The 16257-nt window shown below is 32.0% G+C and overlaps 1 protein-coding gene across 1 annotated transcript in view; it reads right to left on the bottom strand.

Moving 5' to 3' along the window:
- Positions 1 to 319: 319 nt before the first annotated feature.
- Positions 320 to 16257, bottom strand: part of LOC129000261 (CCR4-NOT transcription complex subunit 1-like) — a 110606-nt gene continuing 94668 nt past the window's right edge. The window contains exons 2-4 of the mRNA XM_054427222.1: positions 3890 to 4045; positions 2936 to 3076; positions 320 to 499 (exon numbers count right to left, since the gene is read on the bottom strand). Of these exons, the coding sequence (XP_054283197.1) occupies positions 320 to 499; positions 2936 to 3076; positions 3890 to 4045 (477 nt within the window). The remainder of the gene's footprint in view (positions 500 to 2935; positions 3077 to 3889; positions 4046 to 16257) is intronic.

Genomic DNA, 16257 nt, shown 5'->3' with positions numbered 1-16257 from the left:
ACCTTGAGACGGATCTGCTCTGGCATGCGCTCTGCCTGGTACGTCAGCACAGCAGCGTCACGCTCCGAGAGTGGCTGGAAGCCTGGGATGTTGCGGGCAAACTCCTCGTAAACCACCATCTGCTGCGGTGTGACTGCTCCGACCTTGAGACGGATCTGCTCTGGCATGCGCTCTGCCTGGCACGGTACGTCAGCACAGCAGAGTCACGCTCCGAGAGTGGCTGGAAGCCTGGGATGTTGCGGGCAAACTCCTCGTAAACCACCATCTGCTGCGGTGTGACTGCTCCGACCTTGAGACGTCATGCGCTCTGCCTGGTACATCAGCACAGCAGAGTCACGCTCCGAGAGTGGCTGGAAGTCTGGGATGTTGCGGGCAAACTCCTCGTAAACCACCATCTGCTGCGGTGTGACTGCTCCGACCTTGAGACGTCATGTGCTCTGCCTGGTACGTCAGCACAGCAGAGTCCTTCTGCACGAGCGTGCTTGCGTCTCTCATATTCCTACAACAGAACAGCAGGATGGTTGTCAAACTATAGGCATAGTTCTTATCCGAGAACCTATGTTAAACTCTGTAAAGGTTTGCTGGACTGGTATAGATGAAAAATGATATTTGAATAATTCAATTGCAGACTTGAATATAAGTAAACAAATCTAACAGTTACGCCTTAGAAATAAAAATTAAATAGCATATTGTGTTCTTTAAAAACAAAGATCTTTAAAAAATACTGAAATTGTTTATCTGATACTTTTGAATCAATTGGACCTTGCCATCAAGTTTTGTAAACCTGGCGAGGCCAGGTTTTGTAAACCAAGCCAATGTATTTGATGAATAAATATATTTGAATTTAATCTGTTCCTTATTTGATCTGTCCTTTATTTGATTGAATTGATTTAAGGCCTTCTTTCTAAAGTTGTGTGCAAAGCGACTCGATTGTCGAGCTGAACCAAGCCTAAAAGCTCAAGAAACCGAGTAAAAAATTAGAAATTAAAGTTAAAATAACCTTATATTTTTACGATTGCAGAAAAGGTTTGCCAAGATTACACTATCACAAGTTCAAGATGTCTCCTTTATGTGGGAAATGACGATGTCTCCGTGATATTCGCAGCTCTGCCACAACCTAATAATGCAGATGCAATAATGTCTCTGAGGGTAGAAATGTCTCCTCTACAAGTCAAGTATAAAAACTTGAAACATTTATTTAACATTAGGAAGATTTCATGTTGGACAATATATATATCACTAGCTGAGTACCCGTCCTTCGTACGGGGTTGGCATATAAGTGCAAAATGTTTATTGCAGTGTTATACTCTAACTTAGCTTTTGCAATGGGGTAGGACACATTTGAACAAAACTGTTTACTATAATAAAATTTACGCTATACTATAGTATTACACATCTACCATAGCCATAATGTTCTACCACTGCACCTAAACAATAGAGAAAAATAAATAATTAAAACTTTGCAAAACATCACAAATTATTCATGCAATTAAAAACATAAACATAACAGTAAACAATCCTACTTTGACAGTTAGTTCTCATTGCCAATCACTGTTTTTTGTTGCTACTTAGTTCAAATAAGCTGTTTTCATAAATGCAAAAAAATAATAGTGCTGCACCCTGTTGGTAAATCTCATAACTTTTTAATACTTTCCATATCATAGAACCAACTTTTTTAGTTGAAACAGCTGACTAAATTCTTTAATTCCCTTTAAATATGAATACTCATAAGGTTAACATGGGGAACTACAGAGCCACTGGGGCGGAGCCCGAAAGGGTTTTTGAGATAAGAATATGCCTATATGTTAATCGGGAATATGAGGTATCATCATGCAAAATTTCAGCCCAATCCGTCCAGTAGTTAATGCGTGATTGAACTTCAAACAAACAAACTTTCACATTTATAATATTAGTAAGATAAGATAACAACACTTACACCTATAGTGTAGTATAAAGAAGAAATTGTCAACAAAAAGCAGTTCCCAATATGCATCACGTATGCAAAGGGCAGAACCTTGTACTTGTGACTCACCTCTTGCCGCTTAACTAGGAAAGAGACTAGTGATGGTCAAAACCAGAAATTTTAAATCTCAAAACCAAAACCAAAACTTTAAAAATCAAATCCCGAATCTCGAATCTCAAAACCTAAACGCGAAACTTTTTTACTTAGCTGGTTACAAAGGTCAAGGTTACAAAAAATACACATACTCATAATATGTTAAGTATGCAATCAAAACTGAAAGAGACTCCTCCTGACCGTGGCATAACATAAATACAGTATGTGAATGTGACTGATAATCTTAAAACCCAATACAACATAATTTTTTATAAACAAAAAAAAATCAATTAAACTTTTAACGCCAACATAAACATGAATATTAGATTAATTAGAACATTTAGGTGGTCAATATTTTTGTGTCTAGTAAATATCTTTGTCTTTGTGTTTAGTAAATATTGATGTGAAACTGAATTGTACCAGTTATAGTATTTAAGATACCTTTTGAAGTTCAGAATAAAATTTACTTGTTTCATTACTGTTAATGTGTAATGGTGACGTTTGCTTTGTTGCTACCAGCTTGTTTGGAAACAGTGTTAAAAACAATAACAATGGCACAAATAAATGTCAGCAGTTTCAAAAATAAAACTGCTAAATCTTCAAGTTCGAAACTTTTGAATCTCGAAACTTGGTGATCGAATCTCGAAACCGAAACTTTTCTTAAGTTTTGATGGTTTTGAGATTTGAGATTCGGTTTTGACACATCACTAAAAGAGACTTGTACAAGGACTTTTATCCATATTCTAGTTTATGACCAAGGGTCGAACAAGTAACTAATGACTAAAATATTGGGACAATGGAGAATATCAAACTTAGTAACTAATAATGGAAAGCTTAGGAAAATATAGATAATTTTATTCATCAAGTCTTCATACTCACAGTGATCAGGTGTTTGTCAACCTCAGGTGTTGCCTTCTCAATGGCTGTCTTCTGTATAAAAGCACAAGCCAGCTCCATGTTATCCTGGGCCGTGACTGTAGCTGCCTGCTCTACCATGTCTTTCTGTTGCTGATTGGCTGACTACAATCAGACATAGTAATGATATATTCAACAAGTTTCAAATCCACCAAATTAACTACACAAGGATATTTTAAGGTGGTAAAGAGTTCAGCTAACTTGCCTGACAAAGTTAGAGAAATTATACAAACAAAATTTCAGTATTTTGTGACTTCTTTCTATTAGCTCCGGGACTTGATTCAAACTTTCTCAGGTGATTTAGCTCGACTCAATATTTTTTTTTTGTCCTAATCAGCCACTTTGCTTTCCTTTAAAATATAGGTACCCAAATTAACAAAAAATTCAAGTTCATATGGACAGTTATATATTTTGTCTTTCAACAATACAATCAACTTGGTCACCATTATTTTAACACAATTTCAGAGGCACCTATTCACCAAGGTTGATCCGGCCCTAGTAATTCGAGGTTCTACTGTATTAATTTTTCAATTAATTGAACGTAAAAGTATCCGAATCGGACCACTCACCATCGGATCCAACCCAAACTAAGCCTTATAATTATCCAACCCGAATCCGGTCTGAAATGTCACCATTAACAAAATTTTACGATGTTTTTTTTTGTCAAAGATGTAATTTAAAACAGTTGATTATTATCCTCTTCTAGTTGCAGAATACAAGTATCAACAACTTTTTAACTAGACGACTTTCTTATTTTTGTTCCTAATTGGGTTGAACAAATGTAAAATTATTAGCTGCTTGTAGAGACTGCAATTTTGGGGACAAAACACTGTCAATTGGAATGCATTGAAATTAAAATCAGTGACAAATTAAATTGGATGAATTAGAATATTATATTGAAATATTCTAGTTAGTTACCATCAGGTTACTGAGGAAGACAGTCTTGAGGTTGGAGTTGATGGACAGCAACAGTTGGTCTCTACAAGTAATCATAGCCATTCCAGCAGTCAAGTTGCGTACAATGTGGTGGGCTGCGGCTCTCATTCGTACCTCATCTGCGTCCAGAGAGAAGTCCTGCACACAACAAACTAAACTTAGTACAGAATCTTTCTGGAATCACCAATTCTCTTTCTATTTTAGTATTTATTTGATTTTTTTTACACTCATTACTGGTAGTTGATAAGGTGTAAAGATACCTAACGCAGTTTCATAAACAAAGTGTAGGTTGAAATTAGTCTCAAATGTTAAACACAGTACGGGTAAACGAAGCTGTAATAGTATGAGCAATTTCACTATTAATGGCTAAGCCTACTAGTCAATGTTATAAGTCAGTATTTGATTTATATTGTAAAATTTGTTCATCTTAAGGAATTCTATGCTGTTAAAATCGATTAGTAGAATATCAATTTGATAACTCTAATATGAATCTTATTTCTAAAAATTTCAATAGTTTCCATTTATTCCAAGAGGATGAACCATACAATTGAATCACTATGATATCAATTACTATACTAGCTTCTGTTAGGATAACAATATCGAATTACCACTTTACTGGCACTATTATTTACTACATGAAACAAACAATCGGAAATTCACTAAACATTATTACTTCAATTTTATTGGAAACGATTTATCAGTAAAACTATTGATTTTATTTTATCTCTTAAACTTGGAGTATAAATTTGTGAAAGGAAAAACATATTTGTAAATAGATTCATGTCAAGTAATATATTTTATAACTCAACATTCTTTAAAGAAATAGTTTGCTCTTTCCAACTGGAATTTTAATTATTTCGTAAATCTATAAATACCTTAATTTTATAAATTATTAAAAGTGAGTGATACAGAAGCACACAATATATCATATCAGGCAACTTAATGACTTAAGTAAATGGTTTGTATTTTTGGCACGCCCAAACAATCAGCCTTGGATAATAAACGTTAGCTATGGATAGTATTTAAATCTTTAGTTTTAGTCGGTTTTGAAAAGAAAGGAGGATTAAATAATGCTAGAAAATGTCCTAAACGCATATGCAGCATTTTCATATTTATTAGCATTACAGAATGAATTTCAAACTTAAATAAGTTTAATCTACGTAGTTAAAAGAATTTGGAAAACACCTTCTTAGTTTAGTTATTCTAGACACCATAATAAAAACCCATCAAGATGTTTGAAAAAAATTGGTAGTATACCTATGAGACTTTCTTTTTTTAAGACAGTTAAAGTGCTTAATGATTATTTATCATGCCTTACGATAAGATTAACCATGAACATAAGGATATCAAATTATACAGCTGAAAATATTTTATAAATAAAATAAAATTACTTTTCTTCCAGGACTGAACAATCGTTGATACACTAAGAGCAATATATCTAATTAATCTTTTACTATCTAATGCTAACTTAACACTAACTAATCTAACTAATCTATACTAACTTAATAAGGTTTTGATACCATAAAAAACCCCTCACTTTTTTATTTAATATAGATTTACAACTATACAATCAACTGATTATGTTATAACTACAGTAAAACAAAGCATGATTATCCACCTATAATTTTCATTATGCTTCATAAAACATTAGCCTCTAACTAGGACATGTTCACGTCAATTCGCCTGACAGGAGACTGACATCCCTAGGGGTCGGCTTGGTGTGATGTTATTGGTTGCTAATAAAACAATAACAGATATTCAATCATTGATCAACGTTTCAATAGTACTTTTATGCATTGCTTGTTTTTTTTTGAAATTACTAAAAAATCATTGTAACAACTAAACAACTATAATACTTTTGAAAGATTGCTTCATTAAAAGATGTATAGTGGAAGTAGCTACCTATAATGAGACCTGAGATCGTTTAAAGAAGACAAGTTGTAAACTGTATTTTAATGTTTTATTTTAGGTAACGAATTCCTCTAAATCTAGTCTCCTTATGATTCTTTAACCATTCGTGAACAGTTTTTTTTTTGTTTTTTTTTACAACCGATGATGATTTGTTACAGATTAAACATTATTAACTTCAATTACTTAACGTAAAACTAAAACTTTGAATTTAGAAAGGTTACACTTATGTCATTGACGACTTAATTACCCCATTGACTACAATGGTATTGGATACCAGACCAGTTCTAATTTAAATAGAACCATGTTAAGTGAGCTTTCACAGAGCTGCACTAAGATTTCTAGTTACGCTCTTAGTTTTTAATGGTATTCACCAATATATTGGGAATGAGGTTGGTTGCTATGGTTTAAGAGATATTATAGTTCACAATAAGCAAGTTTTTAGTTAGACTTTGTACATATTTGTACACTATAAAATGTGGTAATTCGCATAACTACTTTCGGTAGATTATTTTTGACTAAGTTAGTTTTTATTCTTAAACTGTCTTCATTATTAAGATTATAATGCAATTTATAGTATACAGTTCTATCCATGCTCAAAGATATAGTAAACACAAAATAACTGTAGCCAAAGAGGTATTAACACATAGATACTACCCATGTAATTTAAATAATTAGCAATACGGATACATTAGGCTGGTTAAAATTAATTAACTAAACAATGTAATAGATACGAGTGTGATTGACACTTAATACCTTCAACCTGCTGCAAATTGAAACTGTTGAGTCAAAGTCCACCTTGCTTTGAATGCCTGACGTAGGAATATGTAGTTAATTATGGTATCACTTAACTCAAACAGTTTCAATTGGAATCACATAGAATTCTGTCATCAAACAGAATCGGTTTGATGACCAACTCTGCTTCCTTGCTCTATTGTTCTTTTGTTACAACGTTTTGTATTTCCTCTATTATTCTTTTGTTACAACATTTTGTATTTCCCCTATTGTGCTTTTGTTACAACGTTTTGTATTTCCTCTATTGTTCTTTTCTTACAACGTTTTGTATTTCCTCTATTGTTCTTTTGTTTCAACGTTTTGTATTCATACAGAGAACCTCTAACAGCGTACATCTGTAGCTATCGATTACTCTGCAGCGACGTGCAATTCAACATATCACAACCTAAGAGTTTTATATTAAATCCAGTAGGCCTAATAGTATACACAATTAGGAACAACAAACTATCAATTATCAATCTCAAACAGAAAGATAATTGGGAATATATTAGTAAGATTACTTTCCAAATATATGTAGGCAGGACCTTTCATATTATGTTACTTATAGATATGAGTATTAAAAGCACAAGCTTAAGAAAACAGCCAATAAAAACATAACAAAAATAATTTAACGTCACAACAGTATAATTAGCAGGCTTCGTAATCTGCAGGCACCCCCTGAAACGTGGGCACGCAATCCTATGCATTGTAATAGGAATATTGTACATATGGACCTGGTCGTGTTCTACCTGGACCCAGTAACACACATGACAAACATGTATACAAACTGGAATAAGGTATTTTACAGTAAGGTTAAATATTGTATCAAAATCCATCAATGTTCACATTAGGTACTTATTTATAGCTACCTGTACTTTATTACATCAAATAAACTAGCTAGCACATTACTCCAATAAAAATCTTTAGATCTTCAACAAAACTTTCGATGGTAAATTTCTTTTCATTAATGTTTCCTTTGATATATCATTTACGATATAAAGTACACGATATGAAGAAATCTTATTTTAACAAATATTAATCTTGTAGAAATCACATTCTAACTTAATTATCATTGACAAACACATTCGTCACATTAAATGAAGCCTGTTGACTCAATAGCAACCAGGCTAAATGTTTACCAGTAGAAAACGATAGCAGCTAAGGTGGCATACATGTTATCAAAATTAGCAGCATTTTCGCAAAATGCAATGGATAGAAACTTAAGTATTGGGCTGTTGATGTGGATTGCTCCCTTTATGTTTTCTAAAAATGTTTAGTCTAAATGTAATGAGCACTGTCGAGTGTCGATATTTCGTAAACCTTGGAGGTTTGGCTTATGCTCCACAAGTTGTGTGAAATAAACTACAGCCATGTAATAATACTTTTTAAATACCACCACCACAGAAACCTTTCATATTGAACACATTTTAATTTTCATTATTTGATTTTCAATTAAAGCATTCTCTTATGTACATTTATAGAATTGATCAGATGGAGTTTTTGACATCTGGGGAAGAAAAGGTCAATCGGTCCCAGGTCTTACCATGATACCAATAGAAATAGCTAATTATTCATATATGGAAAGTTTACTGATACTTATCCACACATGAACGTAAATAAATGTATTACTAGTATATGTAACACTGTATGCTCAATAATTAATTGATTGACACATTATATCCCAGTTGAGCTGAAAAGCCCATCAACCACTATGCAACGTTAAACCATCGTATACAATAAGCCTTGTCAGCTGTTAACGTTGTAGCATCTATGTCTGATTTTGGTCATTAAAACCTATTATACTGACATAATAATCCTGCTTAAACTGTACAAATTCAATTGTGTATAAGGTATTCATGTTTATGCCATATTTTTATCAAACTCTAGACATAATTTGTTCAATTAACATGATCTTATGTGCATGAAATAAAATTTCTTTAATTTTTTTGTTGTAATTTCTTAAACTCTTATAAATTAAATAATGTACAGGGTGGAGCAGGGAATCATCCCTAATTTTAAAGATAATTTAAATGACAACCAAAATGTTAGAACCAAACTGTTGTTAATGGTATTCAAAGGTTACATCTGGGAGTTTATTTTTTTTTCTTTACGCCTACTGGGTTTTAAACAGTATATCCTGCACAATGCTATAATCTGGTACTGGAGTTCATCATAATTCTGTGGGCTAAAGGTGAGTTGCGGCCGGGACACTAATCTATCCAAGAGAGACAGGTGAGTTGCGGCTCGACCAACGTACGAGTTAAGGGCCAAGTATAAACAGGTATACAAAATACATGAATGTACTCGTACATGTCTATCAGTTCCTCCACTGCTGTGCTTGGTCAATGTTCTAAATCTATTCTTATGGGGTTTTTATTAGTGAGAAGTCAAAACCGCTCGTTGTTTATGAGGGATTTAAGTTTCAAGGTAAATGAAACGTTTGTACCATTGACATTTTTCTTGCTGCCTGACAAAACGTAGAAAACTTACTCTTTGGCACTGAAATGTGTAGCTAGTGAATGTGCTTCTCTTAATTTTCTGAAAACAGTTAAGTTTTAAATTTTTGCTAGCACAATAAACTTATGGACAATGATAAACCTATAACAACGTGGAGTGCAAACCGAACTAACACAATAAACAGATTTCTTAAATCATGTACGATTATTTTATATACCATTAAACCAACCATATCCTTGGCCGCAATCAACCTGTTTATACTCGGGCCGCAACTCGTACAAACCTTTTTTCTGTCTGGGCCGCAACTCATACGCAAAATGAGATTTAGACCACAACTCACCAACAGCGATTCTGTGAAGCATTCGTTGTGGAATGCGGCCAACTTTAAGATAAATTACATCCGTCAAGACATATAGGGTCCTTTCGTGAACTACCCTAGGCTTAGCATCACTCCAATATAGCATATTCCTTTTACTTACCGCTCCAGGCCATCCAGTAACAAGTTTGCGGTGTTCAGCATCAATAGACTGATTTAGAAAAAAAATAGCCTAGTCTGCAAAAGCACATTGCTCACTCTACCAAGCCATGTCTACTACTGACTATTATTAGAAAATCCCAAAGAAATAGCGTCATTTGAGCCTAACCCCATTTTTCTAGCACACCCACACTACTCACAGTCCCGCCTTAAAAGTATGGATACTTCCCCACCCTCTATATTTTTAAAACTGCAAGTAAATTAAATTTGTACTTGCTCAATTTTACAATAAAATATCAAATTTCAAGATACAATTTATTGTTAGTAAAATGGTTATTGTAAGCCTAAAAAGTAACAGAGAGTCGAAGTTTTAACATCGTATTTAGGTCTTACATTAAAAAGATATACCTATTATATCAGTAAAGGATCACCAACAATAGAGGATGACTGATAAAATTAAAATATAAATACAAAAAATTATAAATATCCAAACAATTTATTTAAAAAATATCAACATATTTAAGGGGATAAACGCATACAGGTTTCGAAATTCAAATCATCAACAGTCGTTCTTAACCTGACGTAACTATGAAGGTAATGTAAACTTGTAGCATTGCAGCGTCGTTGGTCTCTTGGAACTGCAGAAACTTTTGTTGAATAGAGTTGTAACAGTTGGATCCAACCTCATGCTAACAACTTCCGTCCTGAGTATCTTTCATATAAACATTGAAGTAACACAACTACTAGACTGAAATCTTTGTGCATTTAATTTTGTTATTTCTCAGCGAAAGTCAATTTTTGTAAGTGGTTGCAAGTTCTATATAAATATTTTGGTTTAAGGTTACTGCTTGGCACACTAAAATCTAGTTGGACATAACTTTGGAGGAATTTGTTTTACTTATAATCAGTTAAACTACTAAGACATATGCCAAATATAATGGTTTCAAGTTACTAGCAAATTGATTTTTTATGCTCAAAACTAAGTACTAAGCACTTAGGGAGTATTTAAGGGTCACTAATATGAGTTTTGTTTTACGATGAACGTTTTTCTAATAGGTATCTTTAAGTGGAATTGATTTTGTTGGCTAGAAGCTGTTAGCGAAAAACCTCTTCAACTTAACATGAAATTTCAAACTAGGTTCCTAAAACTGCAAAATAAATGGTGACATAAAATTCAAAATAAGTGTGTTACAAAAGATGATCATCACTCAAGCTAGTCTGAATAGTCACACATACAGATGATTATATGCTAAACATTTCGTTGATAAATATGACGGTAATATCAGTAACATTTTTTATTAAGAGTATTGCAGACGTATATGTTAGTTATGAAAATGTTTGATTAATTATTTATAATTTATAACTTACCATTACAAATAACGAACTTGCAACAAGAAATATAAAGTTATGCGACTTAATAAAACCAATGTTTACATCGTTGGGGCTCAACAATGTGTATTGATGTCTGCAACACAAGCACTCCAGGTAATGAAACCTCACACTTGTAAGTAATGATTTACTTTCTGGTCTGCATAATGAAACGCACTAAAAACCATATGTTCTATTTGCTTACATGGTTTATTTCAAGGTTATGTCTTAAGTAGAAAAATTATTTTTAATCACTACAAATGTTTTAAGAATGCCACTTGTATTTTATTTTTTTAAATTGTGGAATAAACACTTTTGTTGGATGAAAGAAAGATTGCCATTTTTATTTAAAATAATATTAATTATGTCTATTAGCAACAGTTTGATTTTATTTAATGTGAAACCCATATTTGGATCTATTTATTCAATCCTGAGAAGTGTAAAAAGCTCAAAACAGCACCTTAGCTAAAGATAGAGCTGGTCTATGCCAGTATAATGCTACGCAAGTTCTTTCTTCTTTATTCACTGATATCTTACTTATATTGGGCTTTAAATACGACCAGATTTGTCCCCAATATTATTTCTATTACAAAAATATAATTTGTTTATTGCATATATATTGATAACCTTTGTCAACAATATAATTCAGAATCACTAAAAAAGATAATGCAGGCATTATAAATAAGGTTGAATGTGTTAAAAAAACCATGTAGTTCACTACCCTTATAATAAAAGAAGATAAAATGACAAAAAAAATGTATGGCATATTTTAAGAGTTATCAATATTTAGAGGATCCACTTCATTAAACAAAAAAAAAAAAACTGATGTTTAATGACAGTGTACTACCAATGCAGAAAACAAAGCTCACTTTCAAGTGATCCGTTTCATTACCTGAAGTGCTTGTGACGTAGGCCTAACCTCAAACATTGTGAAACACTAACAAACCTGTTTGTCACTTCGCATTTAGTAACAAGGAAGGCTATGGTATGTTTAGAACTTGTATCTAACTGAACTCAAGGCAATGGCTTTGTTTTAGACATACATAAAGGTGACGATACAAAGTATGTTGCGCAAGAGGAAAACGAACTGGCTAAATAAGTTACTGACTCATGGTTTGATAGATAAACCGCATGATAAAACTATTTTCTAGAATTATCTTTCCACCAAAGTTCGTCCTTGATAAAACATTTTATATTGTATGTGCAATGTATCCATTCACTGAGTGTAATCTTGATTTGCATTTTACGGACTTTCACATTATTTCATCATTACCAAGTCACTAGCAAAAATATACACAAAAAAATCTAATTGGAATATATTTTTATGAACTTTCATGTAGGGTAATTCTGAACACTTTTTAAGTTGACTTGAAATTACATCAACTCGATGATAACTAAGGCAGTCATCTTTCATAATGTATGTCTGTACTGTATCTTTTATCTGTATCTAATAACTGATTAGTGGTAGAAACAAGCATATGTATGGTTCTATAATCAATGTGTAAGCTTGAAGAAATTAGCTAAAAGGTGAATAAAAATTCCGCAACTTTCTCAAAACACATTAACAATAAACTGTGTAATTTTCTAGTAGTTATTGATTGAATATTTTATTTAATATTGAATATATTGATATTGAATATTTTATATCTCATTACGTTTTTATTTACATTACAGAAAGTAATTTATGAAAAATCACTGACGTCATTTGATCTTTAAAATCGCAAGCAAAGCTATTTCAGTTCTATACCAGGCAGGTGCTCTAATACCGATATCTGCTGAAGCGCAAAAAGTTGATACCTGACAAAGTGATGGTTTCAGAACCTTTTAGTAGATTGAACTTGTGATATTCTCCATATCTGAGTTTTCGACTGGTCACACAGTTGGAAATAAAAGAGGTAGACACGTTAGTCAGTTTATCAACGGAATTTTAATCGATAGGAATTGCATTTGATCCAAAACTGTTGAGTCAAACGTCTTAATCTGACTCAGTTAGAAACATAAAATTACGTTTAGACAGTTTTATTACAAAATTGAACATTAAAATATCATTTCTATGTTTTTATAAACATTTAGTAAATTTTTATCGTATAAGGTCCCAGTAAAAAATACCTCACTGAAAGCTGTGCTTAACGCCAGATTTTTATCCGTAAAACCTACGTATATAATTCAAATTTGCATCGCTAGGTTGCAAAGCCACTAAAAGTCAAGTAAAATATCCATGGATATAAAATGGCTGTAGTTATCGATGAAAATATCATTTAATATCAATTATTTGAATCCAGTATAATTTATTTGTACTTAATGGAACACAAACAATATTTTATCAAGAAATATAAAACGGTAGAGAAAAAAATCTATATATAAAACTAGTAAATTCAACCATTTTACTTGCAAAAGGCGAGACCATAAAGAAAATAGAAATCGGACCACTAATAACAAAATGGCAGTTATGAAGTTAATATTTGTTAAAAATTACTCTTAATACCCATTTTCTTAATAACTTTTAGCTGCTATTTTTTTACTAGTGGTCAGATTTGTATTACCTTTATGTTATTTGTTTCGTTTTGTAAAGACCTGTAAAATGATACCAAACTCGACCATACTTCCTATTTTTTTTTAATTGTAAGCTACCCACCCGCACTATCCCTAAGGGAAAAAATTTCAATTTAGCAAAATTTTTATTGTAAATCTTCACATAATTTGATTTCAAACATCTAAAATAGTTAAAAAGTTAAGAGGGGTGCAAGTTAATTTTCAGCCACCCCATGGTTGGATTTGAAACGTTTTAGGACACCATTATGTTATTAGTGGTCCGATTTTAGTTTACTCTATGTCAATTGTTTAGTTTCATTAAGACCTGTAAAATTATCCAAACTTGACTATACTAGTTAAATAAAACTATTTGAAAACTTTGAACTACCCCCTACCTTCACTACAAGAAGGCTGTCGTAAACCGATTTCAAATATCTCAAATAGTTGAAAAGTTAAAGGGGTGGTGCAAGTTACTTTTCAGCCACCCTGTATGGCTAGTTAGACATTCCACCCCCATGTTAATTTTATAGCCAGTTTTTTTTAACCAAAATCATCGTAGTTGATGTGAGCCACCGACAGATTGTGCTGATCTAAACTACTGATTTCTGTCGAATACACACAATATTTTTTATAAATTCAAACCAATGGAATGACTTATTGTGAGCTATGGAAACTGTTATGACCAATCAACTTGGCCAGCAAAAAATAAGGTAGAAAATAGAGTTCTTAGTCGCTAGCGCATTCTGTGACTGGTTCACACAACTACGTTCTTTAAAAAAAAAAAATTGGTTACGGCTGGTACATATAGGTGGGAAGTCTACTTCAGTATCGAATAGTAAATGCTACTACGTATAATACTGCATGGTAGGCCCAACAATGAATTGACTGACACATTGTATCTTGGTTGAGCTAGCTAAATAGTATAAAATCCACGATGCACTGTTGCAACGTACCCTATACCCACAGAACACTAATTCGTAATTTAGTGGTCTGTGATATACCTTCAAACTGTGTATACGATTGACTTTGTGGCATGTATGTCTGATATTGACACTGATAACCTACACAACTGGCAGCCAATATTGTCAAAGCTGGACGTATTCAACTTGTTTAGTGAGTTCATGTTTATTTTAGAATTTATGAGTCCAACGTTTACTCTTGGCATAAAGATTTTACCTTATTATTATTTTTTGTTTTATATAAAACGTCAGTGATTTGTATCTTTTATAGAATATTTTCCAAATGTTTTAATGTTGATTTAGAATATTTATAGCGATAGATTTAGTCCTATCACATGATGATATGTCCTAGTGACAAAATATATCATGTATTAAAATTATCGCATTTAATGTTATTAACAGTGGACTAAAACCAATCAAAGTTAAATTCGTATTAGTGTACGTTGTAAAATTTTTATTTCTCCTAAAAAGAGTGTGGTTGACCTACAGTAGATTTTTTTTATTATATGCGTATTAATAATAACCTATTGCTCATGTTATTGATGAATAATTTTTGGACATTTTGTTGTTTTTACCAGTTATTTGTTGGAGTATACTAAGATATTTTTGCAATTTAATTTGAGACAATTTAATTAGTAATTACATAGCATTCCAGATTGTCTCTAAAGTTAAGGTGTACTTATTGTGTAGTCAAAGACATTGTATGGATCTTCCCTAATACCAGTAAATTATAAAATTATCAAGGCTTTCTATTTACGTTCTAATTTTTACCTCTTTGCCGATCCAATAAAAAATGACATTATCAAAACTTGAATTTCTCAGTAAGATATTGGTACCTTAATAAACTTAGTAAGAAAATAAACGTAGGCCATACAGTTATAAAAATAAATGGAAAGTTTGAATGTGTTGTAGAGATTTAATTATATAATTACATATTACAGTACAAATAGCTATGCCACTATAAATATAAATAGTGCCATAATAATAATAGTGCTATTATTATCATTATATATTTATACCACTGCTTATGTTTTATACTATTTAAACTCACTATTTACCAAACCGCACATACAAATTTAAAAGATCCTTAATAATTTATTACACAATATTTGTTTGTTCAAAAAATAATGTAACTGATACATTTATTCTTTTCGCATGACATTGAAATCACCTTATAAAGTCAGTATAATAACGAATTAATTATCTATTTTTATCGAATATGCTTCACAGATAGATCACGCAATGAATTTGTGTAATGTATATCAGAATATCACTCGAATATAATTCTTGTAATGATATTAGCGATTTCCATAAAGGTACGTTTTTATTTATGTATTTCATACATATTCTACGTATGGGTATGACCCCTACTTATAAAAAATGTTATGCTCACATAACGTGAAAAATATTGTCTCTCTAATTATTAACTCTTAGCAAATGTAATCCAAAACAAAATTTTTAACCAAAACATTTCTAGTAAAGTAGTGGTAATTATCATGAACATATAAAAATACTATTTAATACTTATCAGTTTATTAAAGCTTAAATTATGATAAATAAACTAAGAAATTTACTAAATAAATAGAAAGCTTTTATTGTACAGATTCAGAAATGGATCAACAGAATTCAGTGCAAACATAATTGTAGCAACCATAATTTGGCTCACGGTATTTACCAAATGGTTCATTAAACATCGAATATAGTTCCCATAGTTGACTATTATGGGTCTTGCTCTATTAGTACTCTAGTAATATATAAATTATAGGCTGTTCATGTTTACAAGGAATGAATTTAAGGTTGTGATGTGCATTTACAAGGTACTTTGGTTAAGCTATAGCTTAGATAATCTAAAATAGTAATCAGATAGGTAAAAGTTT

The sequence above is a fragment of the Macrosteles quadrilineatus genome, unplaced genomic scaffold (genome assembly GCF_028750875.1).
Source record: "Macrosteles quadrilineatus isolate MER2022 unplaced genomic scaffold, UCM_ALF_1.0 Scaffold_8__2_contigs__length_117827958, whole genome shotgun sequence".
Taxonomy (NCBI): Eukaryota; Metazoa; Arthropoda; class Insecta; order Hemiptera; family Cicadellidae; genus Macrosteles; species Macrosteles quadrilineatus.
This window is presented reverse-complemented; position numbering and strand designations above follow the sequence as displayed.